Source organism: Rattus norvegicus, chromosome 15 (genome assembly GCF_021556685.1).
Source record: "Rattus norvegicus strain SHRSP/BbbUtx chromosome 15, alternate assembly SHRSP_T2T, whole genome shotgun sequence".
Taxonomy (NCBI): domain Eukaryota; kingdom Metazoa; phylum Chordata; class Mammalia; order Rodentia; family Muridae; genus Rattus; species Rattus norvegicus.
Window position 1 is genome coordinate 55,945,877 of NC_141548.1, and position 27,526 is coordinate 55,973,402.

A 27,526-nucleotide genomic window follows, 5' to 3' on the forward strand; every position below is an offset into this window, starting at 1 on the left:
AAACCATTCTGGAAATCAGTCTGGAGGTTCCTCAGAAAATTGGACATTGAACTGCCTGAGGATCCAGCTATACCTCTCTTGGGCATATACCCAAAAGATGCCTCAACATATAAAAGAGACACGTGCTCCACTATGTTCATCGCAGCCTTATTTATAATAGCCAGAAAATGGAAAGAACCCAGATGCCCTTCAACAGAGGAATGGATACAGAAAATGTGGTACATCTACACAATGGAATATTACTCAGCTATCAAAAACAACGAGTTTATGAAATTCGTAGGCAAATGGTTGGAACTGGAAAATGTCATCCTGAGTGAGCTAACCCAATCACAGAAAGACATACATGGTATGCACTCATTGATAAGTGGCTATTAGCCCAAATGCTTGAATTACCCTAGATCCCTAGAACAAACGAAACTCAAGACGGATGATCAAAATGTGAATGCTTCACTCCTTCTTTAAATGAGGAAAAAGAATACCCTTGGCAGGGAAGGGAGAGGCAAAGATTAAAACAGAGACTGAACGAACACCCATTCAGAGCCTGCCCCACATGTGGCCCATACATATACAGCCACCCAATTAGACAAGATGGATGAAGCAAAGAAGTGCAGACCGACAGGAGCCGGATGTAGATCGCTCCTGAGAGACACAGCCAGAATACAGCAAATATAGAGGCGAATGCCAGCAGCAAACCACTGAACTGAGAATAGGTCCCCTATTGAAGGAATCAGAGAAAGAACTGGAAGAGCTTGAAGGGACTCGAGACCCTAAAAGTACAACAATGCCAAGCAACCAGAGCTTCCAGGGACTAAGCCACTACCTAAAGACTATACATGGACTGACCCTGGACTCTGACCCCATAGGTAGCAATGAATATCCTAGTGAGAGCACCAGTGGAAGGGGAAGCTCTGGGTCCTGCTAAGACTGAACCCCCAGTGAACTAGACTGGTGGGGGGAGGGCGGCAATGGGGGGAGGGTTGGGAGGGGAACACCCATAAGGAAGGGGAGGGGGGAGGGGGATGTTTGCCCGGATACCGGGAAAGGGAATAACACTCGAAATGTATATAAGAAATACTCAAGTTAATAAAAAAATAAAATAAAATAAAAAAAAATGGTATGAAAAAAAAAAAAAAAAAAAAAAAAAAAAAGAAAGACACAAAAAGGCAAAAAGCACTAAAAATAGTAGATTTAACCCAAAGCTTCCAACTGCTGCACAGATCCTCACTTCAAGTGACCTGGAAAAGGTTGACTTGACTCATTGCAGGAAAATTCTTTGATGGTAAATTTTAAACACTTCTGGCCAGTTTTTTTCCTTTAATACACCACCATTAATTTCCTTAAAGAGGAAAGCAAGAAGTATGGCTGGCCCAAATTCTCCAAGGGGAAAACTGTTTAATAACGAGGATGAGGATGTCGATGACGATGAGGATGGACTAATAAAAGGAATAATAAAGACTTTATTGTATTAACAGAAGGAAGTAACAAAGTGAGAGTGAACTGACTGATTAAAGAATCAAAACTCAAATTAGACCAATTAGGCTGCCAATGGTTTGCTTACAGTCTGAAATACAATCTGAAAAACTGAAGAAAATAATTGTCCCTCCCCCAAAATAATTTTCAGTTCATTGAGAATGGCAATGACTATCCACATTACAAAACAAAAACCAAAAACCTCACACCACACACTCTGGGGCTCGTGAAAGGAAAGACCAGAACACTTCATGCTTGCAGTAATTCCGTCCGGACAGGTGCCCTCAGCATTACTGACGGAGCAGATATAACCGTACTGGCTGTCTGTTCTATCCCATGCTGCACTTGGTGCTGAACGAACAACAGTGGAAGCAAAATCTATGACCTTGGCCCACTCAGCTCTAGTGTAGCCAACAAGGAGCTGAGAGGGTACAGTGGGACACACACGTAGTTCTTACTTCTCAGGGGTCAGAGCAGGAACTGTGGAGGGCAGAGTGACCAGCACCACTGGTCCAGCCAGGTTCTGGGTCTGGCAAGAGGGCTTAGTAGGCAAAGACACCTACTGCCAAGCCTGACCACCTGAGTTCAACTCCAGGACCCATACAAATGGGAGAAGAGAAGAGAGAAGCAACTTCTTTAAGATATCCTCTGACCTCTACACACACATATATCAAGTGCATGCCTGTGCACACGCACACACACTCACACACAGACACACACAGTGACACAGACACACATACACAGAGACACACACAGACATATATACACACATACAGACACACACATACAACACCTTAAAAACAGAAACACTTCAAGAAGCTCACAGGATCATTTCTGGCAAGTAGACATTTAGAAGCTTTAACATAACTGGAAAAGGAATGTTCAGAAAGGATCTGATGGCAGACAATTTAGGCTTTCGCGGATTTTAAACATTATTACACGGTGTAGGAAACACAACTAAACATACAAATGCATGGCGCATACTGATGGTGACGGGAGAGGGATGCTGTCTGCAGACGCCAGGAAAGGTGTGATCTTTTCCTCCTGTTTTCTGCTCTTTTAACCTGCCAAGCACTGTGCCCTGTATTTTTCCAACTAAAAAACTATTAAAATAAAGATATTTTTAAAAATATGTTGTTTTCCTGAAACATCAATAAGACGTAAGTGTTTGTGATTCTTACTGTCTCCTGACCCTTTACAAGGTGGTAGTGCATATCCCATTTGGAGGCTGGGAAATCCAGTCCCTCTCGTTGACAGTTTGGTGTAGAGCTCACACAAGCTTGGTGGCTAAGAGAGGACACAAGTTCAGTTCCTAGCACCCACAGAAACCTACAACTCCAGCTCTAGGGGACCCAATGCCCTCTTCTGCATCCTCATGCACCTGTGCTTATGTGCACACACCCACAAACAGAATCAAAAAGTACATACAAATCCAGCCAGGCAGTGGTTATGCACACCCTCAATCCAGCACTCTGGAGTCAGAGGCAGGCAGATCTGTGAGGTCAAGGTCAGTCTGGTGTACAAAGCAAGTTCCAAAATAGCCAAGACTATATAGAGAGACCCTGACTCAATCAATCAATCAATCAATCAATCAAGTCTTTAGGCCTCTACACTGTGTTGAATGATAGAATTCACTGTCATACACTGAAGTTGCTAGAGAAACATTTCAAAGAGAAGCCACACTGCCCACCATCATATTTCTGAGGGGAAAAAAAAGTGGTCAAACTTTTGAAAGAAAAAAATCAATGTTAATATTATAGAAAAGAAACTGAGACCGTTAGTTAATTCTTCTGCTGTCAGGAGAAAACAAAGCCCTAGTGAGAGCTCCCCGAGCGGGGAGGGCAGGGACTTCACACAAGTGGTCACCGGACACACTGATTACATGGTCCAAGCGGTACCTTGAGATTAGTGGCTCTGCTATATAAACACCGACGGTGGCTCACATTTATGTATCCTGTCATCTCTCCAGAACCTCGTTTCACCTTTCAAGAGCAGGTCTATTTCAGAGAAGGGCATTATCAAGCTAAAGACAGGATGCAACTTGCCCAAGCTTTTAGACACAGATCCGGGATCTCAACCCAACCTCAAATCTTAGCCCCTAAGCTCTTCAACTTTCCCTAATGCACCAAATCTGTTACGTGAACTCCTTCTGCTCTTGTTTATGTCACCCTATGTGGACTTCAAAGGGAAGACTATCTCTGATTCCTCCAGTCTTGCACACAGGATCACAAACTGCCCCTATGGCCTTCTTTCACCTGTTGCAGGCTCTGTGTCATCTAGGACAAGGGTCAGGGTTAAGATGTAGCCCAGTGAGAAAGCAAAGGCCCTGGGTTTGACTGATAGGAGGGGATGAGAGGAAAGAGGATGGGAAGGAGGGAGAAGGACCAGCTGAGTGATGCCTTAATTGGTAGGTTATTACTGATACTTTATACATTTGTATACCTTCATAACAGCTACTGTGAAATTCCCAATGAACAGGAAGAGAAGAGACCCCAACCAGCAACAGAGAGGCTGAGACAGGAGGATTAGAGCCCAGGGCCAGCTCTGGCTATCTTGTGAATACAGAGTGAGACCCTACTAAAAAGAAAAACATGAAAGAGTTCACCAAAAACAACCCTCAACCAGACAGCCTTCCCAAGACACCTTGCTGTTTGAATACCCCATTGTGAGGGCCGAATCTCTGTGCTCTACGGCTTTTAAACTCAGCATATCAATCCGTAACTTCTTTAAACTCATACCTGACATAGTTACTATTCTGCCTGTCTCATACTTGTTTGAGAATAGTCTCCCTTCAGGGAAAATGCTGCTTTCTCAGACTCCCTGCTTTGCTCTGGTCTAGTTGTGTGGGGTCTAATGGGAACAGTCCAGGCAGGCAGGCAGGCTCCTGGAGATGCCGCTGGCATCTTTAATCAACAACTCTGTACAAACCAGCCTTCCTCAATCTTTACTCACAACGGCAGGTGAGGGGACGTGGATGCTGGCGACAGATCTCGGTCGGACGTGGTTGGCCAGGTGGCAGAGCACTACGCCATCCATGAGTGCTGCCCCCAGGTCTTCATGCAGGGTCACCTTCAACCTCATCTCGATGCTCTGGGGGTAGGAGGCAGAAAGAACCAGTTGCTATGGGCACGGATGCGAGTTAAGGGTTAAACACAGCTGCATGAACCCAAGTGCTATTCTCAGTGAGGGGACAGGTGTAAGAATGTCTGGGGGTGGGGAGATGGCTCTGTCAGGAAAGTGTTTGCAGGAAGGCAAGTTTGATACTGAAGAGTCTGGCGTGGTAGTGTATGGCTGTAATCCCAGCCGCCAGGCAAGTGGGTTCTCAAGGATCCTGAGACTGGCTAGCCAGCCAGATTACTCCAGGCCAGTGAGAGAGACCCTGAATCAAACCAAAAACGTATGTGGTACCTCGGGTCATCTCTTTGCCTCCACACATATATGCACACTCATACACACATACATACATGTACACCCCAGGCACAGAGAGAATGTCATGTTAATTAAATATTTTTCAAGTATTTTTTTTTTAAATCCATCTATATAAAGACAGATCTGGCTGTGTTCACGTTTGAATTAAAAACTGCAGAACCAAAACTGGGATCACGTGCAAGCTTCCAGGCCGGGTTGTCCAGCACAGAGCGCTGCCTGGATTCTCAGGCACATGTCATGCCTCAGTACCTCACGGAGCTGCTCCACCAGCTCCTTCTCTTCTCTCATCTGCTCCATCTTCCTCCGAATCGTAAACTGCGGGTCTATAGATTCCAAGTTTCTCTGAGGTCTTAGAAACACTGCAATAGAAGTGGAAAGGCAGTGAGCCTGTGCTACTCGACTGGGCTACTCCCATTCCCTCCACAGGGCTACTCCCATTCCAGTTAAACGAACCATTTACTTATCCCAGATTATCACTCACTGACACAGGGAAATTCCACATTCATAGCAAGAGCTGGGTGTGAATGCTTGAGGGAGAGAATCTCTGAGTTATTCTAGGTTGTGCGCACTGCAGAGCTGGTTTTGTGGTGACAATAAACTGAATTGAGAGATGGGTCTCATCGGGGTGGAGAGGAGACCGGGCTGTCACTCAGACAAAGGTGCCATCTCTCTCACGTTCAGTGTTATCTTCTGTTCTCACTGATATTCTAATCGCGTTTTCTCTTTCTTTAAATGTAATTTTGATCAAATAATATATTAAAATTGACCTATGCATTAAAATAGGTATAAAAATCATGTTTCTTTTGGCTTCACATTTACTAAGCCTCTATCTTGTAAGAATTCAGTGATGCCACGTGGAGCCACATATTTGAGAATGGAATAGAAAATCCTGCCTCTGTCCCATCACCGGCCAGGTGCTCACAGAGCCAGCTCTTTATAAATGAGCACAGGTGACGTCTAAAAGGCTGGCCGGACTAGAGGTGACTTCATCACTGGCTTGAGGGCCTTAGGCTTACCACAGAGCAGTGACCGAGAACATCGCTTCATCTGAAGGAGTTAAGAAAATACATACTCTCGGGACAAGAAAGATAGGTCAGCAGTTAAAAAACAATGTCTGCTCTTCCAGAGGACCCAGGTTCAATTCCCAGCACCTACATGGTAGCTCACAATTATCCGCAATTCCAGTTCCAGAGGATCTGACACCCTCTTTTTGCTTCCGACGGTACCACAGACACACATGGTAAACAGACATACATGTAGACAAAACATCCATATGCATAAAATAAAAAGAAATAACTCTCCTTTTGAGTTAAACCCAGCACTGTATGGAACAGACCAAACTAACAATGGTGAAACCTCACAAAAATCACATGCTCTAACCTTCTAGGCGCTAACATCAACTGGGACAATTAAAATACATTCTCCATGTGACCCACACCACGTTTGTGCCAGAGCAGGATGTCTAAAAACCAAGTCTATTCGGAGTGCTGTGTTTACACAGACATTTTTGCTGGTCGTGAGGGAGGTCTCAGTAACTAAAGAGAGCACAGCTCCTCTCACAGTCAGAGGTGTGTGTGTCGGAGATGAACCTGAATTCTCCTTAGGTAAGAGATGTACTTAGGTATATAGAGAAAACCACAATGCAGGGACTCCCAGAGGCAAACGAAACAAAACCAGAATTATCCGGGGAAAGAGAACTCTGGCCCAAGGAAACAGTGGTGTGGTTTGCATCAAATTCTAAAGCAATCTGTTAGCAAAGGCCAGTGGATACGGAATCCATGTGACGCTGCAACCTTCCTAGACGTAAGCCAATGGAAGTTAAATAAATAAAAGTGGGTTTGCAGTTTTATAAAGATATTCTACACATAAAGAATGATTTTAGTAGCTGGGCATGGAGGTGCATGCCTTTTATCCCAGCACTTGGAAGGCAAGGGCAGAAGATCTCTGAGTTAATGACCACGTTGGCTTACACGGTGAATCATACACCAGCCAGAGCTAGACAGTGAGGCCCGGCCTCAAAAGGCGGAGGGTGTGTGTGATGATTTTAGCAGGAGTCTTAATTAAGTTTTTCTTACTAGAGGCCTTTAGTCTGAAGACACAAAGCTGTTGGGGAGTGGGATGGTCTGGCTTCCTGTGCGTGTAGATTTTTAGATGAGACTAAGAGGTGGTGCTGGCAGCAGGACAGAGTCATTCCGGACAGTCTGTGCAAAGAACTCCCCAGTCAGAAATCTCCACCCCCAGTGCGGGGCATGGACACCAGGACCGCAGCAGTTACGGTCATAGAAATGGTGCTGACATTAAGAACGTTCATTCAGCCATTTCTTACAAGGCCTCAGTTTATCACACTTTAAAGAGTAAATATGGCTCTCCAGTATAACATGTGGAGAAAAGCACCGTGAGTGCTTCCTGTAATTAACTACCCAGTGCTGTAAGGCTGTACCCATCTCTATCCTCCGCTTTCCTTTCTACATGGGTTCAAAGATGCCGGAACCGAGACACCTGGGAGGATGAAGCTGGCCCATCGCTGACTGACACAGTTCATGGAGAATGAGGCTGAGCACAAGGCTTCCAGAAACCACAGAAAGGAGTCTGTGCCCTGGTGTTAAAATGGAAGCAAAGCGAGAGGTCACTAATAAAAAACCAATGACTTGTCACAGGAGTCTCTCGCCAAGGCACCACAGCAGCCAAGGCCCACTGGAAGCAAGACCAAATCAAAGCAAGAAAGAAAAAAGGCGAAGCTAATGAAAGAAGGGTGATGTGATGGGTAGCCAGGCTCTAAGAGGAACATGAGGGAGAGTGGACAATTAGAAGCCTGGGAGAACACGCAACACCTGCCAATGGAAGTCCAGCAACTACAAGAAAGATACAATGTAAAACCCAAAAGCAATCTCATCTCCCAAAGACAGGAACTGAATTTACCAAAGAAGTCCAAGAATGTGGACAGGGCTTGGTAGTGCACGCACAGGTCACCAAGGGGCGCCATGACCATACTCTAATAGGCCGGCTGTTTGCTTTAGAGGCCGTTTCCCTTTTGCCTTTATTCCGGGGAAATCTTATCTAATACGGCATGCTTAATACTCTCAATATGTTTTTATTGGACGATTTCTCATTCCGAATATGAAAATATGAGGAAGTTAAATGACCTGCAATCTCTGGTATAACTGCACACATCGGAGCATGCGTGTTAGCAGAGCCCCGTGAGGGAAATCAGGGTGATACAATCAGGTTTGGCCCTTAATTTCCTGGCATGCATGTTTATTTTAAAGTCCTGTGCATCTTAAAAAAAACAAAACCCGCTCTGGGGGTCTATTTCTGTACAGCAAGCAATCAGCAAGCGTTGAAGGCTTCTCGGCTGTAGTCTCTATTCTAAAGCAAGTATTTCAAATGCACATGCAATGGATAGAAATGAGACACATGTATATATCCTGCCACCTTCCTTCTTTCTGGATCAAGTCTTCAGGAACACGAAGCCTGGGAGAATTACTCTGACTGGTGTTAACTCCATGCCATTTTATTTCAAGAGCTCCCTGCTCAGTTCAGGGGACAGACAGACGTTTAACTTGAGGCTATTCGCCAATGTTAAAAACTGTTAGCACTAGGGGCTGGGGATTTAGCTCAGTGGTAGAGCGCTTACCTAGGAAGCGCAAGGCCCTGGGTTCGGTCCCCAGCTCCGAAAAAAGAACCAAAAAAAAAACAAAAAAACAAAAAACTGTTAGCACCTGCTTTCCGATGCCATCCCATTTAAATATAAAAAAGCGGGAAAGCTCGCTCTGTGTGAGTGGGCACACAGCAGGACATGTGCACACCTGTGCACAGGTAAAGAGGAGCGAATGACTGAGAAACAGAAAAAATGAGTCCCACGCTGTTTAATGATTAGGGGGCAAGTCACTAACAGTTACAACAGAACATAAGACCGGTGGGCTGTAGTTCACTTAGCAGGAAACAGACCTCTAAACAGCCTGTGGAGGAGGACAATATACCTATATAGAGGACGGACTCCGCTGGTCTTTTCATCCTTGAAAGTCACTGGTCTTTTCCCCACATCCCTGAGTTGACATGTCTACTTCCTGTGAATGCCCAAAAGATGTTCATCTGTGTGTATCTCTTGGCACTCATCACCCTGTATTACCCATAATGCACATGACTGCCAGAGCCCACTTGCATGCTCTACTGCATCCTGTAAAGTCATGTGCTGAGACACGTGCTTGTTGATGAGTAAATGGAACATGTGTTTCAAAACCTCTCAGGAAGGACAGAATATCCAAAGATTATCTTTGCAGAAATGACCTTCTTCTGGTGATTAGTTTAATTTCTCCTCTCACAGAAAAAAAAAAAATCCCAAATTACTCTCGAGGTTTGAATACATTAACTTCCAAATATAGGTTCCACAGCAGCAGAGACCATGTCTGTGGATGTCAGGGGCACGCTCAGCAGAGGAAGGCACTTAGTGGGTACAAAACACGCACACAAAACCCTTTCTCCACGTGTTACCTCTCAGCTAAGCAAAGACAGCTTGCAGCTCTAAGGCAAACACTAAGTGAACTTTACCATTTCACTGATACAAAAACAAACAAAACATGCACTTTGCATGAAATGAAAGGAAATAGTTTCTGTGTGGAAGCCAGGGCTTTGAAGCTTTGCTTCCTCTTCCTTGGGAGTTAAGAGTGTGGAGTGCCTTTTACCGTGGTCAAATGCTAGGGCAGGGACACAATGACAAACTCAGCTCTAGGCTTTAGCTCTTAGGAGTTAGAAATCAGGCAAACGAACTCATCCATTCCCTTCTGGAGCTCCGGGTAAATTAGGTACAATTACTGCCCTTCAAATGCTGAAACTCCCCCTCTGTTGTCCTGAGCAACTTACTTATCTCACATGCTGTCAATGTGCACAAAAGCAATGTATCTGTCTCCCAGGTACACAGAAACAGGCACACGCAAAGGCTCTACGCCAATGCTCACTTACTGTCTCTCAGCAGCGAATATGACGCCAGAGCTTCGAGTCCCCGATGAGCCTCTCACACCCTCAGCGTCCTTACTTTTGTACTGGGGAGAATAAGACCTCAATACTACACTGTCATCACCAAGGAAACGAAGGTGTCTGTAAACTGGCCAGAAATAGATGTCCACTCACTCGCTCTTACATAAAGATCAATTTTAAGTAACTTTAGAGTGGTACCCACCAATTCACCATGAATGAAAAGGCAGAAACACCTCAAGAGAGGCCAGGATGGGTTTTTGACTTCCAAGTAAGTGGGAAAGGGGAAGACAAAGCCACAAACGAAGGCAGAAAAATTAGGGCAGAAGAGGACAGGTTCTCAGGAAATAAAGGCACCCCAGGCTGTGGTGGGGCAGGCAGTAGCACAGATGGACTCCCACGCCATATTGTCCCTCTCACAAGACTGATTTCAGAAACTGTGGGTCTCCAAATGTTCAAGGTCCTTCCAGCCTGTTTGTCATTTTTTTAAAAAAAATCTCTTTGAAGACCAGGTTACAAAGACAATGGTGAATATAAAATGAGTTCAATCTGGAGCGAAATGTTGGAAGGGATTAAAATGAAAAGAGAAGTTTTTTGTGTACAAAACGAGGCAATGAGCATGGGGATGAATTCTCCAGGTTGACGAAGTTAATAATTAAACTTACAGTTGTCTTAGCTATGTCGTTTGCAAGGCTGGACAGCTACAGGTATCAGATAATGAGGAAACAGCACAACTGTGGAGATGAGCATTTCTGGACACGCCAGGAAGGCCCACACAGTACAGCGGTCTGGCTCTACGGAAGCGTTAAGAATGACTGACACGGAGAGTGGGCTATTTCCTCAGCTTCTCTACTTGGGGACCTACACCACAGCTTCCTCCACCGAGTGAGAAGACCGTGCAGTCACAAGGCAAAGTCTCACACGCAGGCACTGAAAAGGCATGTGACACTTTGGACAAATTGCGAATAAAGAAAAAACTGAAAGCCATCTGACATGGTTGCCCGATCCAGAGGAATACGGAAAACAATCCTTTTACTGCTGCTGTGGTACTATGTGGAAAAGCCCGGGATTTGTTAAACAGAGAGCAACTTTGTTACAACTTACGTTAACGGCTTACATGTGCATGGTGGCTGTGCCTCACACCTTACTCCTGCTTTATTTAGCATGTCTCCTATCACTTCGTATTCTGAGGTAAATTATTCACAATCTAAACCAGCATTAAACCACGGCAGAGATTTGGGTGAACGTGGCACAGACCTAACGATTTTATGTTTACCTTGGACTACTTGAGATATTTAATGATACAAAATTAAAATATCCTTATTAAGACTCACCTGGTATTCTCAGTTTTTTATATAAAATATATATAAAATTTTCAGACTAACTCAGTATTCTTTAATGTACGTGAATTCACACCAAGAAGAATAGAAGTAAAAAATGTATAAAAATTTGAAAAAAAAAGGAAAAGTAATTTCTCTTCAATTTTAGAAATTCTCAATGTTAACATTATTTTCACTGCAAAATTCTAGAATCAGCCATGGTACCTTTAAATTGCCTTAAAAGCCTCATCTGATAAACATATGTAATAAAAGATCAACCTTAGTTTTCTGAGCCCAGGCTCCAAAATATAGCCTCAGGTGGCCTCAAACTCACTATCCTCCTGCCTCAAACTCCCCTAAACTGAGATTACAGGAATGTAACACCACACCCACATTATTAAAAAAAAAAAACCCTCTGAAAGCATTTGCTGGGGGTCAGACACAAGCAGAGATAACCCAAATTCGTGAGTTTCAATCCTTGTAGATGAGCAGACAAACCAAACCCCAAGCAAAATAGATAGGAGAAAACTGAAAAAAAAAAAAAAAAAAAAAAACCCTCCCCAGAGCCAGCATCCTCAGGGCAAACCAACTGTCACTCATTAACTGCTAGGCAACAGGTCGCAAGCACTTGTCTAGACGCTGCCTCAGAGGCTTCCTCAGTAAGGAGCATGCAGATCTGTATATCCTGTCTCCAGGGACAGAGAGGCCTGTGGAGCACAGTCACGGGCTCAGTACACGAACATTGAGGAAGAGACGACAAGGCACCTACCATTGTCACTGTCCCCTTCAGATGGAACGCTGTAGCTAGAGCTGTCCCATGTTTGTGCCTGCGTAAGTTTGTTGAAGGAGACAGGAGGGAGAATGAGGGCTGGGTCTGCAGGAGAGCGAGAGAGCCAGGCGGACAGTTGCACAAGGACCAGGGGAAACCCGGGGGGGCCGCAGCATTTCACACGTGGCATGAGGTTCGTATGGAAATGAAGTGGATTCCATTATGTGGGGTTTACATTCGAATGAACAGTATAGGAGGGGGATGGGAGATGGCGCATGGAAGGAAGAGAACGATAGAAACCGAGTGTTAGTACCCATCGCTCACACTCTGCATGCAGTTAATACTCTGATTTAACAGCTGTGCGAGCCTGCAGCCTAGCGTGCTGACGGGTCATGGCAGCAGAAGGTAAAGATGTCATCATGTAGGCAGCTGAAAAGGCCCACCAGATCCCTCTGCCATCCCTTCTAAAGGACTAATCAGCTGATACAATTGCACGATTCACATAGAACTCCTGGTCACATTGTATACATTTTCGTAATGTATACAAAATGTATACATTAACCCCTTACTTAGAAACAAAATGACTACACAGGAATGTTGCATTTTAATCCTTTTTGAGAACTGAGACAGTAGATTTAAGACACCCCAACCATGGTAAGGTTTCATAGGGTGTTTCACTAAGAACTGAATCTCATCGCTTCTTCTTTAACCCTTGAAATGCCTTAAAGCTCACTTTTCAATAGGGCTCAGTAAAACACTTTTTGATACTCAGTACAGTCTACATAACAATAAATCCAATAAGCTAACCGATTTTTAAAAATAACTCAAGACTTCTAAAATTAGCTATTCATAAAATGATAACATATCTTAATTTTGTGCTCGATTTCCAGAGGGTAACTTCATTAAGTAGTTAAGGAACCAACCACTGGAAACATGGGGAGGAAATAGAATTTGTTTTCTCTAGCTTAAACTAAATGGTCTCTTTTTCATCTCTCCACAGAACTTGAATGGTGGACACTGCAGGTTCCAAGCAGTCTCTGACTAGGTAGGCTTTGGCTGGGCTCTGCAGTGCATTAAAAGTCACCGAATCAATTTTGTAACTAAATTACAAAGGTCGGACATTCAAAAGGCTATTAATCTTTGGAGAGTCGCTCACTTTTTGATTTCAGTTATGAGACATTTTTAAATGGTGCAGAACTGTCCGGAAGGCTTGAGAGAGCCTGTAACAAGCCATGAGACAGGAGAGCAGCAATAGCAGGAACTTCCGTTTTGCCCCAAACAGAGCTGGGACTGTGAACGTCCAGGTGCAGCTCAGATCTGGCCATGTATGCACTTTCTTACATTAGGGAACCTGTCATTTGAGCTTTATGCGTTTCCATCCACACCTTTACTTTCTGTAACACATTCTCTAGGTCTGGAGGTACAGCACTTCCTTGGCATGTGCAAGGGCCTGGGTTTAATTTCTAGGACTGAGAAAGAAAAAGATCTTTGATCATACTAGAGTCATTCTTTCAACTTTTTTTTATGCTATTCTAATGGCTAGGAAATCTCCACACTTGGCCTGTGCTGCCCTGCCCATCAATGCCTTCCAAGAACAAACCATCTCCTCTATAAACGAATCATCTGTTTTTCCTGTAGCAATGTTTATTTCAAGCCAGAAATGTGGAGGGCTCATACTGTTGGCAAAATGGTTTGCCCCAGACCCAAGGTCACCTCTGTTCTCTACCAAGTGTGCTTGCACGTGTCCATGTGTGTTTGCACGTGTCCATATGTGCTTGCACGTGTCCGTGTGTGCTTGCACGTGTCCATGTGTGTTTGCATGTGTCCGTGTATGCTTTCACATGTCCAGGTCCCTTTATAAGAAGCTCCTTAAAGGCATTAGTGGTAAATAGAGTAAAAAGAACAAAGAAGTAAAGCTAAGGAGGTCCTAACAGAAGGCAGCACCAAAACTGGAAATGTGGGAAGAAATAAGAAGAAATGTATCTTTCTGTCTAGGGCCCTTTTTATAAAAATCAAAAGTAACTTTGCACATTGCTAACATTAATTTTGTCAATATAGTAACACAATTTATAATCAAGTAGGTCAAAAAGTAAGGTGCTTTCAGTCCAAGTCTTCCGGACTCCTAACCACTCTCATTAGCATCCAAATGCTCACCCTCTTGTGTGAGGAAATGCAGAGACCTTACCATGTTTGAAAAGCAACTGGGGTCGTCTTGGGGAGGACTCTGCCTTCAGGCTGCCCTTTACCTCATCAGGGTACCAGGAACCTTTGGGGTAAAGGGGAGCTGTTTTATTTCCCATGGGTAAAAGTTCACGGGAGTATTCCTTCCCTACTTACATGTTCTCTTTGCCACCTTTCTTTGCTGTGATTCAAAAGAAGGCAAGCTGCCCATTCCTGGAAGCGTGGACTAAAGCGCTTAATGCAATCACCTGACCTCACCAAGCCGCAGCTGTTCTGATGCCAGGACCCCAGCGGACTAGAACTTGCAGTGCTCGTATTACTCAGGAGTGAGTTTGAAAGGCAGACCAAAGAGAAACCATTTTAGCTACTTGGTATCAGAATGAGCTGAGGTTAGCATACCTGAACGAGGCTTCAGGCCAAATGGAGCTGTGATGTTTGCAGTGGGAGACCCTGAAGGGGAGTCCTCTCTTATCTGTGGGGTGAGAAGAGAAAACAATTGGGAGGGGTGGAAATGAGGGACCACATGTGGTCAGCGATGATTTTAAAACTACTCTGCATTTGCTATGGCTGCATTGTGAAGATGGCTTGGCTCTTACAAAAAACATTTAGTAAATGCTCTAAGAAGCCGTCAACAGAACGTTTTCAGGCGCCCTAGTAAACTGTGTTACTATTATTCTTTTTGTTGTTGCACTGAAGTCTTTACTTGCTCACTACAAAATTGTTTTGCAGTGACACAAAGCCGGTGATCTGCTTCTCACACAGCTGACTGTGTATCGGCAGGCATGCCAAAGAGCACACGGAATGACGTCTCTCTAACATGGAGACAATGGAGACACACAGCTCATCACTCAGAGACTGCATGCCGACCCATCTGAGGTAGCAAATGAGGAAATGTCATCTGAGTGATCATCTGCCATTGTCCATAAAGACGTCCCACTCCTAGATCTCAAAAGCCATTTCTCACAAAATTAATCTCTAATGATACATAGAGCCAAATGACTTTGTGACACTGAGTGACAATGAGAGACCCTAGAGACCCTTCTGCTAACTCTTTAATCCCAGAGTCAGACTGTCCAATTCTGGGACAGATGTTTCAGTTTGGTCCTCATGGAATGCCTCAGTGGCCATTAATCTCAAGAAACTTACCTCATTTGGAGAACACTGGCTTCCATTACTCTGTAACGTTACATCATTTTGCACCTTAAAGGAGAGATAAATGTGTATGTCCCATTAGACTGTGAAGAAGAGGAGGCATGAACATCTTTTTCATTGCCATTACAGCCCTGGCCCAGAAGCACACACCAGCAAATGTTGAATTAATCCATGGGTTAAGTAGCTAAGAAGGCCATACTTCTATTTTCTAAAACTACACAACTGTATTCATTGAAAAAAATCTAAAGAATAACACAGAGCAACATGAGACCCTCAGCACAGGGTTCCTTCCACCTACGAGCACATCTTCCCTGGCCAGGTTACCAAACGGTCTGCTGGCTCCCTTCTCTAGTTTAATTATGGGTTTTTTAGAAACAGTCCAAACCAGTAGTTCCAAAATATACAGAAGCTTTCAGTAAGCACACACGCCTGCCCCATGTAACCTTGAAAATCCTCCTTTATGGGATCAGTTTGTTATCAGTTTGCATAGGCAGTCATTGGGTAAGAGAGATGCTAAGAAAGCAGGCATGACTTGTGTGTGCATTCTTTTTTTTTTGTTCTTTTTTTCGGAGCTGGGGACCGAACCCAGGGCCTTGCGCTTCCTAGGTAAGCGCTCTACCACTGAGCTAAATCCCCAGCCCCGTGTGCACTCTTAATAAGTAAAAAGTTTGGGGATAGGTAACAAACACCTTCGTCCCTGCCACCAGGAAAGTGTAAAGCGAGATGTCCACTGTGTGAAGGAGTGCTATTTAAAAATGCCCCTAGTTTACATGAACCCAAGGGAAAATGCATTTAGAATAAAATGTCATCCATGTCCCTACCCAATTAACAGGCCTTTGTAGAACTGCTAACAGGTGGCCCTGGGCTTACTCTCTAAGGCCTTCTACCAATTTCCCCCATTGTTCTCCCAAGCTCCTCTCTTCAGTGCTATTTACCTACAAGCAGGTGGGGTACATCCTCACTGTGTGGACACCATGGTACATAACTTCATGGGGCCTGTCTTCTAAAGTATGTTTAAGGCAGGTCACATGACATGCAGGCAGACCCCTCTAGAACCCTTGCCTCACCTCTCAGCTGTAACACAATATACCCAATCCTCCCTAGATACCCTTGCTCCCCTGCAAGTCCATACCCAAAGAGGCCACAAACTAAGTTGTCCTCATGCCTTGTTATATACTCTATCCTTTCTGGAAGAACACAGCAAACAGACTCAGGGTGAAACCACAGCATAGTCTCTTGGAATATTTCCAGTACCGACATCTTTTATTCACTCAACAATTTTGCTACTTCATAGGACTCACGCTGTCCTCCAAAACAAAAAAAGCCATTCCCTGCATAAGTGGACAACAAAAGGTGGCAAAGGGACAGTCTGGTGAAAGGGAGTGTAGATGTACAACCCAGTAACAAGTGAGACCACAGACGCAGGACCAGGGGACCTAAAGAAGCCACAACCTACTTCCTTTTCCTTCATCTCATGACTTCCTTTCTGCGTCAGTCTAGCTGTCTGTCCCTTCCTCTTGGAAGCCTGTCATAGGCCCAAAAGCTGCCTTAGAGGGAAGACAAGAATGCCTCATGCAGGCATGACTACTCACCAAGGCAACAGAAAACAAGTTTACAGCATTCTAACCTAACAGAGAGCTCTGGAAGCCAAAAGAGAGGAGTTCTGGAACCTTTGGCCCCTGGCAGCTTTGCTTCCTTCCCTGTGCTCTGGCCATCTTGGAAACAAGGGAAGTTTGCCACAGGGTCTCACTATGTAGTCCAGGTTCACCTCGAAACTGGAATCCTCCTGCCTCAAAGGCAGAATTATAGGCACGTACCACCATCAACAGCTACGCAGTCTCCCCCTGCCTCGGCCTAGCCCAAACAGGAAGTTGAAGTGTGTGCAACTACTGCTTACTGGCATCTGTGTAGGATGCTAGGCAAAAATTAGACGCAGATTGAATGGTGAACTAAGCTCGGTCTATATTTAGTACATACCCAGTCCCTTCTAGCCTTTCCAAACTCTTTCCACATTCCTGCAGGCGCTGCTCACGCACAAACTTAAGTATGTTGGCTTCTTGCCTTCTGCCAAGACAAGCTTTAAGGGAAGGTTTCAAGCCATCAGCTCTCACTGAGGACGGAGTATGACAAACTGAATACAGAAAGGCAAGAGAGAGTGATGGAATAGTAGGCCCACCCATTACCATGGTAACGAGTCAGCCAGTCTCAACTGTGAGCATCATGCCCTGCATCCATGAACCAGTCATGCTAACTCCTACATTTCCCAACAGTCATCTGGAATATACGCCGCTAAGAGAAGGACCTTTGTGGTCCTCATGGCTTCCTGAGTGACACACAAGCAATCCCCAGAGCAGACATATGGAGGAGGTGGAGATAGAAAGGCCTGGTGTCCTGAAGGTTTGACTTGGAAAGCTTCTGCTTTATCCTGGTGTAAAAAGGGTCTCACCCAGCCCTGGCCGGCCTCAAACTTGTAACCAAAGCTACCATTGTACTCCTCATCCTCCCAACTCTGCCTCCTGCCAAGGGGATGCTGCCGTGCCATTTATTGAATCCTTTCAGTAAAAACGTTCAATAAATTACTTAGGATTAAACTAGAAAGTAGGCATTACTTTAAATGTTGTTTGCCTCACTGTAAACCCACTAGCGGTAGGCTAGGCAAAGCAACAGTGCTCACCATGGTAGGCAGACACAATGCATTTTCACATTAATGTAGTTTACAGCAATGGTTTACTGGGAACAGAAACCCACTATAAATCAAGAAGCACCCGTGTTGATAAGGCCTATAAAACACGAAGCACCAAACCTGGCACCCAGCAGGGCGTTCCTCTCCCCCTACCCATTAAAAATAAGCACCATGTTTGAACTGTGTCCTGGAGATGCAGTGGAACTAATTTTTGTCTGGGAATCTTGTGTCCTCCTCACCCTGAAGTCATGTGGCAGGACAGTCAGAGGGAGCTGAAACATCTCTTCACAAACTTCTCACTGGTTATGGGGGAACAATGTAATAACCATAATACACCCCAATAAAATGGTGTCAGATAACAGTGGAGTGTTTGAACTAATACAAGCAACGGGAGAGAGGAGGACATAAGCCTCCAAATCCGAGGGCCTGGGAAGAGCACAGGACAGCGCCAAAGCAATATCCAAAATAGTAATGCAGACTCTCAATCGAGAGGAAGCGTCAGACAAACACCAAAGGAAGAATGTGCCACAAGAAAAGGAAAGGGCTGGGTGCTGGAAATGCAGCTCACTTGATAGAACAGGATCCTACCTAGTACATGCAAGGTGCTGGGTTCAATCCCCAGTGCCGCATAAACCGGATGTGGTGGAGCACACCTACAATTCCTTCCCTCCAGAGGTGGAGGCGAACGAACGGAAGTTCACCATTGCCACCTACTACACAGCAAGTTCAAAGCCAGCCTGGGCTACATTACACCTTGTCTCCAAAAGAAAAGGCCTGGCAGGGGCTGTGGTGGCACACGCCTATAATCCCAGGATTTGGGAGGTATGAGTAGGATGTTTAGGGGTTTGAGGTTATCTTCCGAACCACACGGAGTTTCAGAGCAGCCTGGGCTACAAGAGATACTATTTCAAAACAGCAGAAAAGAAATGGCCCGCATTCTCCACGGTTTCAGTGCCATCAAGTCACCATCCTCAGAAATGCTGCAAAGCAAAGAAAACAACAAAGAGACCAGAGAGATTCCATAACCAAATGTGAAGCCTGTTTGTACACGGTGTGACTGAAATGCAGAGCTGTAAGGAGAGCGACTGCCAGCTACTGCAAAGATGGAGAGACCAAATACCATAGCTAGCGTGAATAAACATCCACACAGGTTGAATCTCCTTGCCAGAAAGGCAAAGGGCTGGGACTGTTAGGACGTGTTCAAATTATCTGCAAACGTGCAGTAGGAGCTTAGAAACAGGCTCTGAATATAAACAGTTTACTTTCCTTTCAAATATGCCTTATACACACGGTCTGAGGGGACTTTATTTTCTGTTTTTAAGCCCACCTGTGTTTTAACTGTGGCCTGTCTCATGAGAGCAAGTGTAAAACTATATGTGTGGTGTTCTATTACTGCTAAAGACACTCCCCAGGTTTGTAACATCTTGTATTTGCATACTAAGGATAGTTAGCCTATAACTGGAAAGTGAAAGATTATAATATTTTTATAACTTTGATAGGGCCCTGTAATTTATTTTTTTATTCCTTTAAAGTTAAAAAAATTTCTAAATGTGCAACTTTAAAAAAAAAAAAAGAAGTGAGTCTACAGGAGAGGTTAGAGTGGCTAAGAGCATTTGCTCTTTTAGGCGACCTGGGTTCAACTCCCAGTACCTACAAGCCAACAGCTATCTATAACTCAAGTATAACTCCAGGGGATGTGACGACTCTTCTGACCTCATACATGTATATGCATGTACATGGAGCATACACATGAGCAAAGCAAAACATTCATACACACTAAGAAAATGTTAAAAAAAAAAAAAGCTAGTCTACACAGAAATAAATATTCTCAAACAGGAAGCACACGGAAACCATTACAGGGCATCCTGCAAATACGTCTCCTGATGCTCAACTCTGGTTTGTTTGCTGACACGTCCATCCAGGGCAGAGGGGACACTGATCCTGTCTGAAGATCACACAGGTGACAGAAAGACGCAGAAGAACAACAGCTGGCATTTACATGCCCAGTGCTGTGAGGTTTCTCCTCAATCATCTCACTGGAGCTATACAACAGCTATTACTGGACTGAAATTTACTAAAACTAAAAGTGAAGTTTAGAGAGGTTAATTAAGTTGGACAGAGTTAGCAATTCAGTCAGGGCAGCCACGTGACGTAACTACCAGTCCCTGCCCATAGCAATGCAGTCACAACCTCTGCAAACCTGGCTTCCCCTTTATGTTTCTTATTTTCCTCATTTACACAGACATGATAAGTGTAAAACTGCTTTATTACTTCACAGTACATGAGCTGTCAGATCTGGTACGTATGCTGGTTTGTAGGGAATCTCAATAGGCCATTTTAAGCCCACTCACTGGGAGGAATGAACTAGACTGGAATAGGCTATATAATGGGTGGTTTGAGTAGAATGACCCTCATAGGCTCGAAAACTCAAATACTTCATCCCAACTTAGTGGAAATGTTTGGGAAGGATTCAGAGGTGTGGCTTCATCAGAAGGGGCGTGTCTGTGGAAGCAGGCTTTGTGGTTTCAAAAGCGCACTCCATTCCCACTAGTTAGCTTCTCTGTCTCCTGCCTGTGAACTGAGTTGTAAACTTTCATCTACTGCTCCAGCACCATGACTGCCTGTCTGCTGCCTCGTTCTCTATCATGATAGTCACCATGACCGCCTGTCTGCTGCCTCGTTCTCTGCCATGATAGTCACCATGACTGCCTGTCTGCTGCCTCGTTCTCTGCCATGATAGTCACCATGACCGCCTGTCTGCTGCCTCGTTCTCTACCATGATAGTCGCCATGACCGCCTATCTGCTGCCTCGTTCTCTACCATGATAGTCACCATGACCGCCTGTCTGCTGCCTCGTTCTCTGCCATGATAGTCACCATGACTGCCTGTCTGCTGCCTCGTTCTCTGCCATGATAGTCACCATGACTGCCTGTCTGCTGCCTCGTTCTCTGCCATGATAGTTACCATGACTGCCTGTCTGCTGCCTCGTTCTCTATCATGATAGTCACCATGACTGCCTGTCTGCTGCCTCGTTCTCTATCATGATAGTCACCATGACTGCCTGTCTGCTGCCTCGTTCTCTGCCATGATAGTCACCATGACCGCCTGTCTGCTGCCTCGTTCTCTATCATGATAGTCACCATGACTGCCTATCTGCTGCCTTGTTCTCTATCATGATAGTCACCATGACTGCCTGTCTGCTGCCTCGTTCTCTACCATGATAGTCATGCGCACTCATCTTCTGGAACCATGAGCAGCAAATGAAACATTTTCTTTGTAAGTTGCCTTGGTCATGGTATTTCGTCACAGCAATGGAAAAGTAGCCAGAAGTTGGCACCAGAAAGGGGTCTATGGCTGTGACAAGCCAGACCATGCTGTTTGTCAGAGGAATGTAGAAGGTTTGGGACTTTGAACTAGGAAAGCATGGCTTAACAGGGTCATCATCCTAGTAGGAGCCTGGAAGACAGAAGTGTGGAGAGCAGGGGGACTCTAAAAGCCAAGCCCTGGTGGTTTCAGAGGAGAACAGTATTGACAACTGGGCTATAGACCGTTTTTTGATATTTTGGCAAAGAATGTGGCTGCATTTTGCTCTTATCCTAAGAATCTGCCTGAGGCTAATTGAAAGGTTTGGGGCTAATTTCACTGGCCAAAGTGGTCTGAAGATAGATTCATATTTACTCTGATGTGTAGTTATTAGTAATGACTCTTATGAAACTCTACAGTGAAAAATAGGAAGGACAAGAAGAAATACAACATGTACAGTTTGAGAAGAAAAAAGGTGCCAGGAAATTTAACACGAGAGCCCAGGCTTGTGCTGAAAGAGATAAAAAGACGCTCAATGCCAAATGGAACAGGCGGGGTGTGTGCTTGGTTCAAGACCTATCCAGCTACACTGCCAGTCCGGAAGAGGTCTCAGAGATGTCCTGGCCCTAAAAAAGCAAGAAATCAAGTGTATGTAAATTTAATTCAAGGAGGGAGCCAGACTCCATCCAAAGCAGCGAGCTGAATTTGGCAGCATCAGCCGTGTGGCCTGGCTTTAGAGTCCTGATGGACATAGGAATAAAGGGTTGTGGGATCTTCCTCCATGGTTAAGGGGAGCCACTGAGGTCAGGCATATGAAGAGGAGTTCCTGTATGAAAGCCTTAATGGGCCACTGTATGCGTGAAGCCATGAAAGGGCGGCCTGGATCACATTGGAAACCCCAGCACAATGGACTGGCCAGCAGAGCCAGAGCATGTCTGCCAGAGAGCGCTTCACACAGGAAATGGAACCAGCCCAAGCTACAAGTATGTGGCAGTCGAGAAAGACAGAAGGGCAGAGCCATCTAAGTTCTTCCACATCAGATACGGAATTACATGAGTTGGAGTTTGCCCTGCTGAGAACTTTGTTTTCCCCTGTTTTGGTTTTTCCCTTTCAGAATAGCCATGTATATTCTGTAACACTGTAGGTTTGAACTATGTAATTTGCTTTTTCTTTTAAAGGGTGTTACAATGAAGAGGCTGCCTCACAACTCAAGAGAAACTCTGAAACTATGTTCAGACTATGAAAGACTATGGAGACTTGAAGTTAGACTAAATGCATTTTACATTTTATGACCATAAGCCTATGGAGTCCAATGAGTAAAATACGATGGTTTGAATCAGAATACCCCTCACAGGCTCAAAGATTTAAATGCTTGGTCCCCAGTTGGCAAGGAATAAGAGGTGTGGTCTTTTGGAGGAGGCAGGTCAATGGAGGCAGGCTTGGAGGTTTCAAAAGCCCATGTCATTCCCAGCCAGCATACACCTGACCCCCATGTCTGTGGGTGTGTGTGTGTGTGTGTGTGTGTGTGTGTGTGTGTGTCTGTCTGTCTGTCTGTCTGTCTGTCTGTGTTTCTGTATCCTGTTTGTGGATTAAGAAGTAAGCTCTCAGCTACTATTCCAGCACCATACCTGCCCGCCTGCCTGTTGCCATGAGCCTTGCCCTGACATTCACAAACTCTAAAGCTCTGGAGACCCAAATCAAACAATTTTATATGCCCTGATCATGGTGTTTTGTCATAGCAACAGACAAGTAAGTAGAACAGCTGATTCCTAGCTACTACGCCAAACTTAGCTTTCCACAACGGGGATAAACTTTCTCTAGGATCATTCCTAGTTTTGTGTCAAAAACATTTTCTCTACTGCCACCCAAATTTCATTCCATTTAACTCTATCTAACTTATCGTGTGCCCAAATATTCCCACCAGCTTCTCGTTACAGTATTCTCTTGCTTCTCCATATGGACCTATGCATAATCTACTCCCACTCTTTCTTGAGTCAGAATCTCTGGTTGTCGCTGGGGCTTTTCAATTCGGCTAAGCTGGCCAGCCAACAAGCCCCAGACACGCTGCTGTGTGCCCCTTGCGGCACCGAATCACAGGCATGGGCTGCAGTGCCAAGGATCTGAACACAGGTCTTCACGCTTGCATGGCCATCTAGCTCCCCAACTCCCTAGATGTTCTTTTAATCTTCCCAAATATTCTCAATTCGTTTGACGGCATCCTTCAGGTCCTTCATTTAACTAGACTTCTTTCTCAACTCTAACGTCTACATCAAATGGGCCTCCTTCCATTTGGGAGCCAGACCTGGTTTCCCATGTACTGCAGGCAGTGGCCACTGCCTGACAGAAAGAGCCTGTTTTCGCAAACAGTCTTAAAGAATCTAACCAAAAAAGCCAACTCTCACCTTTGCAGGAAGGTGGGGGACAATAGTCAACAGAGCTAGAGAACCAGGAAAGGTTACAAACTCTGTCATGAACAAATACCACTGCTTTCCTCCCCCACGGCAACACCAAGCTCTGTCCTTACCTCACGCTCTGGAGACCTCTCGAGCTGCAACTGACCACTGTAGGAAAGTGGAAAAAGAGACAGAAGATTTTGGAATATGATCAATTTCAAAAGAGGAAATATACTGAATTTAAAAAGTGAACATACTTGAGTGAAGAATCAGGGAATTCTAAGGCTTCTGCTGAGCACATGGGGTACAGATTCAAAATACTTCTCTCTGTAATGTCCGTGGTTAGACTAAAGAGGAGGAAGAACAGACAGGAGTAAAACCATTAAACTTCTGATTTATTCTTTAGGCTCCAGGCAGTTCAAACACTTAACTGACAAGCAAAGCTTGTCTTTGGGATTAAGAGAAAATTTTTCCAAATACATGTGGCTCTCCCAACACAATACCAGGGTTTTTTGTTTGATTGTTTTGTTTTTTAACTGAACTCCGACTTATGAACTAAAGACCATGGTAATGTCTGATGAAGTCGTTATTGTCAAGGGTCACAAATAACTAAATTTATCCAGGACATCACATATTTACAGAATCAAGCCAAGCTGCTAAAGTAACACTACAACACTGACGACATTTTAGGCTTGACCGCAAAGTCTTTCTGATTTAGACTGCTTTATTTAAAAACTAACAATTCACTGGCTCACAAGAATATTACAATAAAAATTAAACTTGTCAAATTTATTATAGTTATTTTAAAATAAAAGAACAAGTACAGGAAGAAGCCAACATAGTGAAAAAGAAAGTGTCCAACAAAAAGTGATTTTAGCATGGCCGTTGACAAGATGACGTGACAGCCAAGTATCACTTGGGATCTTTGAAGGTCTTGTACAGTGCCTGTTCCTGACAGGGTCCGATTCAAATTTAAAAAGGAAGCTACAACCCAAGTCTTCAGAAACATAATGACTGATTATCGTACATCTGGCAGTACCGGAAATAAATACAAGTTGTAAATGTCCATTATTTAGTAGGGTTTTCCTCCTATGTTCATACATCAGTAGCAACTCTCTGCACTTTTGCCATATTTCTGTTTTCCATAAATGAAGCCAGCCGTGCCATGTGAATGCCAGGAGAGGTTAGGACCGGGAAATTTGAATCTTTTACTTTGGATCTTGGGGAGTAGGTAACTAAAGGACTGCACTGTTAGTGGTTACATCCAGACCAAATCCAGTATAAATGTTTTACACGGTGACTTAATGTGCTCAGTAAGTCAGTGCCTTCATTTACACGCCAGACCCAGGAACACACATGCATACCCGTTGGGACCCTGCAGCAAATCTTCTGCCTCTCTCAGCTGCTCGATCATCACTATATCCAAATCCTGGTCTTTGGATGAATTTAGTCTGTAACATAAAGTGTGGGTGCAGAATGACTACTAAGACATCGTAAGCTCATCCTTGCAAAACCCCATCAACCTTCTAAAAAGGACTCTGAGAAACCCAGTTTGGATGAAGACAAGCAACAAGTGCGGGTGGGTCCTAGCGAGGTGGGAGAAGGCCCTGGGCAGGGAAAGCTCATCTCATCTCATCTCATCTCCAGGTTCCCAGGCTTCTACTTGTTTCCATGGCCAGTCAGACAACAGACAAGGCCTTTGGGTCTTCCTGTAAGAGCTCCCCAGAGTGGGGCTGTATGAGTCCCCAGGCTTCCAACTCTGGTTCCCCCAGCACGGCTGAGTGTTACTACTTTTACGACGTGGGGCTCAGTGTGTGAGAGTAGCTGTCAGGCCTGATTCTTTAATGCAGGAAAATCAACTGTGCAGCTTATGAAACAAACCAAGCCCAAGCAAGTCCAGTCTCAAGGAACGAAAGGCCCTCTAGAAAGCTCCACGATGATCCTGACTTTAGAGTCAGGGTTGAGAAGAGATGTGAAACTGATAATGGGGTTTCCAAAGATTTATCTGGCCTCAGTTTCTTCCCTTGTGATTCTACGATGCTACACTGACTCAGGCCTCCTTGGCCTCTCAGAAGTGTATCCAACTAGCAGCTGGTAAGATAGAGTGATACAGAGGGACTTTCCTGCAAGGGAAATTTGATCACAGTTGGCTACTCTTCTTGCCACACAATGTAGGCCAATGAATTCCTACTAGTAGAGAACATTTTTAAGAATTTGACCAGTCCTTTTAAGGAAAAAAAAATAATGCCTACAAAGTATAGTGTTAGTTTGTCAAGACCTACATACATCACACACCACAGACAGCCAAAACCTATGAACTAAACATCTACCCAATGCTACAGGTTCCAAGTCAACTTCATACAAGAGGTCCATTTTTTGTCAAGACAGTCATCTGTCCCCTTGGATATCTTGTCAACTAAATCTTTATATATAGTAGAGCAAAAAAAAAAAAAAAAAGATATTCACTTGGTACATGATTCCTCAGTGTCAAGGGTTAGCCTTCTGTGGCCTTGGAGAGAGACACATCACCAGTCTAGGCCCCAAATTCAACATCTGCAATATGGCAGACAACAGAGCTTACAGGACTGCTACAAAGATTAGCTGGGCTGCTGCCCAGGAAATGAAATAGTGCCGGGCACACAGAATTTAATGTACTAGTTATGACAGTTATCAGATTGGCAAGCAGGACACTGGAGAAATGCTTTTCAAAGATTTGAACCAGAAGACCATGGTTGAAGGGACCGGCTCTCCAGACACTAGGTCTGGCTATTGGCTTCTTCAAGGAAAATGGAAGGAAGGTAGAAGATGTTTTCACTGTTACGTTTTTATTGACAGTCTCAAGTAAAACTCAAGGCTAATGAAGAAGTAGAGTCTTCTGATGTGCTCTGGTTGGAATATACATCCCAAACTTTATGTGTAGAAAACTCAATGCCTAAGAGAGCAGTGTTAGGCACAGGACCTTGAGCAGAGAATCTAGGATTCCACGCCCCCAAGGAAACAATGGGTGCCACTGTTTCAAGAGATATCACCTTATCCACAGGAGCTCAGCTCTGTCTCCACCTCAAATATTCTCTCTTCCCATGGGACAGCTTCTGCTGTATTGTGATAGACCGAGAAGCTCTCACTAGACACTCGATCCTGAACTTCTAAACCAGTAACTATAATCCAAATAACCTTTTACTGGCTATGTTCTTACCAGTCTATGTGGGTAGCACATATGAAGAGAGACTGTATGCCCTAATACTGTAACAAGAGTCATAGGAAAACTGGTAACTGCTTATCTGTCTGACTTGGGGAGATTCTAGGCTTCTCCAAAGAAAAGTGGATCAAAAGCTATCAGGACATGACTGCCAGAGCATCTGAAAGGGAAGATGGCCCATGACCCAGCTCTGGCACTCACAGTTCTTCCGTCTGCCAGTGAGCATCCTCTTCTATCCGTAATAGCTCTTCACAGTCTTCTGCCTGGTCCTACGGACAGAACGCGTGGGCTGGTCAATGAAGAGTTAAAACTGGTCCCAGTCCATAGCCACAGCAGTGTAATTCACAAGAGCCGAAAGCCAGCTGTTCACTGACATGCAAGCTAAAGATATATAATGGAATATTCTTTACATGGAGGACATAATTACACTATACAGAAAACCCTGAGTATGAAATAACACATACACACACACACACACACACACACGCGCGCACGCACACACACACACACACACACACACACACACACACACAACATTGCATGATTCTACACATGTGAGGTACTTAGAGTAGTGAAACTTATTGAGAAGGAAAGCAGAGCAGTAATTGCCAGAGAGGGGTGGCACGGTGGGAAGATTTAATTGTCAGAGAGAGGAGG

The 27,526-nt window shown here is 44.5% G+C and overlaps 1 protein-coding gene across 14 annotated transcripts in view; it reads right to left on the reverse strand.

Moving 5' to 3' along the window:
- The window catches only part of Lrch1 (leucine rich repeats and calponin homology domain containing 1), a 204,739-nt gene that overhangs the window by 46,100 nt on the left and 131,113 nt on the right, over window positions 1-27,526 (reverse strand). For 8 of the 14 annotated variants that reach the window (XM_087586448.1, XM_087586443.1, XM_087586442.1 and 5 more), the window contains 8 exon segments: window positions 27,071-27,138; window positions 25,035-25,121; window positions 23,928-24,017; window positions 23,802-23,838; window positions 15,286-15,339; window positions 14,539-14,611; window positions 5,149-5,258; window positions 4,423-4,560 (listed from right to left, as the gene is read on the reverse strand). In XM_087586448.1, coding sequence (XP_087442574.1) covers window positions 4,423-4,560; window positions 5,149-5,258; window positions 14,539-14,611; window positions 15,286-15,339; window positions 23,802-23,838; window positions 23,928-24,017; window positions 25,035-25,121; window positions 27,071-27,138 — 657 coding nt within the window. 14 annotated transcript variants of the gene reach the window in all.